This window comes from Desmodus rotundus, chromosome 3, assembly GCF_022682495.2.
Source record: "Desmodus rotundus isolate HL8 chromosome 3, HLdesRot8A.1, whole genome shotgun sequence".
Classification (NCBI taxonomy): domain Eukaryota; kingdom Metazoa; phylum Chordata; class Mammalia; order Chiroptera; family Phyllostomidae; genus Desmodus; species Desmodus rotundus.
The window spans coordinates 149,649,623-149,652,903 of NC_071389.1; the positions used below are offsets into that span (position 1 = coordinate 149,649,623).

General features: G+C 32.1%; 1 protein-coding gene across 3 annotated transcripts; it reads right to left on the bottom strand.

Annotated features, from left to right (window-relative positions):
• Positions 1–475: 475 nt before the first annotated feature.
• LOC128780455 (olfactory receptor 6C3-like) lies at positions 476–3,032 on the bottom strand. Of its 3 annotated transcripts, XM_053920529.2 has the most exons (4): positions 2,974–3,032; positions 2,549–2,849; positions 2,027–2,126; positions 476–1,511 (listed from the first exon to the last, which is right to left on the bottom strand). In XM_053920529.2, exons 3-4 carry the CDS (start codon positions 2,036–2,038, stop codon positions 528–530), a joined length of 996 nt encoding a protein of 331 aa, XP_053776504.1. In that variant the 5' UTR covers positions 2,039–2,126; positions 2,549–2,849; positions 2,974–3,032; the 3' UTR covers positions 476–527. The 3 variants fall into 3 exon arrangements, with proteins under 3 accessions (XP_053776504.1, XP_053776506.1, XP_053776505.1); XM_053920531.2 differs by lacking the exon at positions 2,027–2,126 and having other exon boundaries at positions 476–1,484; positions 2,549–2,998; XM_053920530.2 differs by lacking the exon at positions 2,027–2,126 and having other exon boundaries at positions 2,549–2,998.
• Between the last annotated feature and the right edge of the window lie 249 nt (positions 3,033–3,281).

The window sequence follows — 3,281 nt, forward strand, 5'->3', positions numbered from 1 at the left end:
CTTCTTCTCCTTCTCATTATATCAATAGCATATATAATTTTAATATACATGAGTTTAAAATCACTTAATATATTTATGTAGGTGTTTAGATTTTGTTCCCAACCCCCTGGTGATGGTGACTATTTGATTTCATTCAAATGACAAATACAATCAAACTTTTCTAAGAACATTCATTTCCATTACCTGGTAAGAATGAAAAGTTCAGAATTTCAAATCTATCCTGACATCTCTCCATCAAACTAAGTGCTCTGTCTCTCTTCAAAAGTAAATGCCTTCTACTGAAAATCCTAACCATTAAGCCAGAAGTTTTTATTTTATCCAAGTGCATTTGAATAAAACATTTGAATTTACAGAATATTCTGAAGCAACATTCAGCTTTTTCAAATTTACGGAGTTCAACATTTAGGAAATTTAATATGAGAATACAAAAGGAAAAATAATTGTAATGAAGGAAAGAGTGTTTTGAGAGAGTATGAATAACCGAAATCACTGATTAGAATTTTATTCTTTTAATGCTACCATTACTTTCATTTACCAGAGAAAAAGATAAACTTTTGAATAGCATCCTTAAAGGCTTGCTTCACTTGCTGGTTCCTCAAGGTATATATAAACGGATTCATCATGGGAGCAACAGAAGTATTCAGAATAGCTACTCCTTTGGTCAAAGATGCCTTTTCTTTTGCTGAGGGATTGGCATACATGAATATGCAGCTTCCATAAGAGATGGAAATGACAATCATGTGAGAGGAGCATGTCGAAAAAGCCTTTTTTCTCTGGCTGGCAGAAGGCAGTTTTAGAATTGTTCTAGTGATGAGCATGTAGGATAGAATTATTAATGCCAAAGTGGAAAGCAGGATCACTATTGCAGAGTAAAAACCAATCACTTCCAGGAGCCAAGTGCCTGAGCAGGATAATTGCAAGAGGGGAAAATAGTCACAGGCAAAGTGGTCAATGACATTGGAGCCACAGTAATCTAATTGGAGAAAAAGAATTGCAGGTGGGAAGATATTTAAGAATCCTGCCAGCCAAGCACAGAGGACAAGCACTATGCAGACTCTGTTGTTCATGATGACAGTGTAGTGCAGAGGTTTGCAGATGGCCACGTAGCGGTCATAGGACATGGCAGTTAGGAGATAAAATTCAGTTATACCCATGAAGATGAGGAAAAACAATTGAGCTATGCAATTATTGTATGAAATCGTTTTGTCTCTGGTGATAATTGTGCCCAAAAATCTAGGAATACAGACGGTTGTAAAGGATATTTCTAATACAGAGAAGTTCCTGAGGAAGAAATACATAGGGGTCTGTAGATGAGAATCCACCAAGGTGAGAGTGATGATGGTCAAATTTCCAGAGACACTTAATATATATGTGATGATTAAGAAGAGAAAAATCACAGTCTGAAGCTCTGGATCATCTGATAGTCCTAGAAGAATGAATTCTGTGGGTACTGTGTGGTTTCTCATCGTCGATGCTTTCCCCCTCTGTAGAACAGAAAATACATGTTTCCCCTACAGAACATAGAACAGTTAAAACAAAATTGATGACAGAGTATAAAATTTTAAAATATCTATGATGATAAATTATGAAATTCCAAACACAGTTCTCTTCAGCCACTCTCTCTCAAATAAAGTTTTTTATTTGACCTTACAATCAAGTAATGAATATTAGCTGAAGTTAAATATAACCTTTCCTTTGAAAATATACATACCATGGAAAAGAGCTTGTGCTAACACTTAAACAAAATCTATTCCTTCTAATGTTTCTTTAAAGTACCATGTGATTATCCTTTATATATTTATCTACTTTTAAATATGTGAAAATATTCTAATTGATCGTTTTCTATTTCTCAATATTATAAAAAATAATCTAAATTGTGGATAATCTAAATAACAGAGTTTAAAAGTTAACAGAGGTTAGTTTGGCCCATCATCACATTTTATATTTTGAGGATTACATAGTTTAGGAGACTTTTACAAAGTGAAACAGCTAGTCAACACAATAGTCATGTCACCCTAGAGCATACCTGTTTATCCATGGGAATGCTTTGCTGGCACTCTGTTCCATGTTACTTTCTTAAGGGTTTGGTTGATGCTATTAGTCTCTCCACCTCATTTTTCCCTCTCCTGATAGAAAGGTCAGAACAAGAAAAGTAAACTTCTGTTATTAAAATAAATAATCACCTAGAAACAGTTTAATTTATACAATGCACAATTCCTTTCTTTTGTTTTCATTATTGCTATAGCCTAGAAACAAGTGGACTAAATAGCACTTACTGAGGAGATATTCTTTCTAGTAGGAAATAATCCTATTAGAATCTTATTTGTCTAGTAGAATACCATTGCACTTAGCAAACTATAACTGAACAACCCAAAACTTATTTCTGAGTTCTTGCTTTAGGACTCCATGAATAGTTTTCTTGGTAGTAAACAATTATTTAACTTTTAATATTGAAAGGGATATAAATCCACAAATACCTATGGAAATAATATTTTAAAACATTTGAATAAAGCAGAATATTATATTGAAGAATAACAAATTTACTTACTTCTTGCCTCTTCTTGATGATTTAGCCTCAAATTTAATTGTCTAATTGGCTTAAATATTTACATAATTTCAGGGCTGATAAACTGAGTTAAAAATTTCTTTGAATTTTCATTGTAGTATCAGATCAAGTGTGGTGGTTTAACTTTCTCAAGGTAACATAGTTCTCTTTGTTCTTAGACTAGTAATATTTGATAGTATCCATTATTCCTGGCATTATAAAATTTTTGGAACATTTTATTATCATACAGCTCATTCCTGCTTTTTGTCTTTCAGCCAAGATCCATGCACTAACTCAGTTACACCTGGTTGTAGACAGAAATAAAAAACATTTGTTGAAGATTTTCTTTGTATTTATGCAAATATTTGAAATAAATATTTTATAATTCTATGATTATACATCTATAATATCATATAGTTTTTCCTTACAATTCAGAGACTGTGATATTTTCTGTTTTAAAAAAAAGAAAATAGGAATGTTCTTCTCTATATATGTCACAGAGGTAGAGCTGGACTTATTTTATGTGTCTTTTTTGTTAGCTCAGGGGAGTTCATTAAGTAAACAGAGTGCCAAGGAAAGGCATCATTAAAAGATATGAATGAATCATGTTTATAATATTGATAAAAGTTAATAAACAAAATGATTGAGGTAATGAGGAAAATATATAAACAAGATGTGATAATGAGTGTGTAAAGTTTCATTTAGAATATAACTCTTCTATGATTGTATAAGGGGT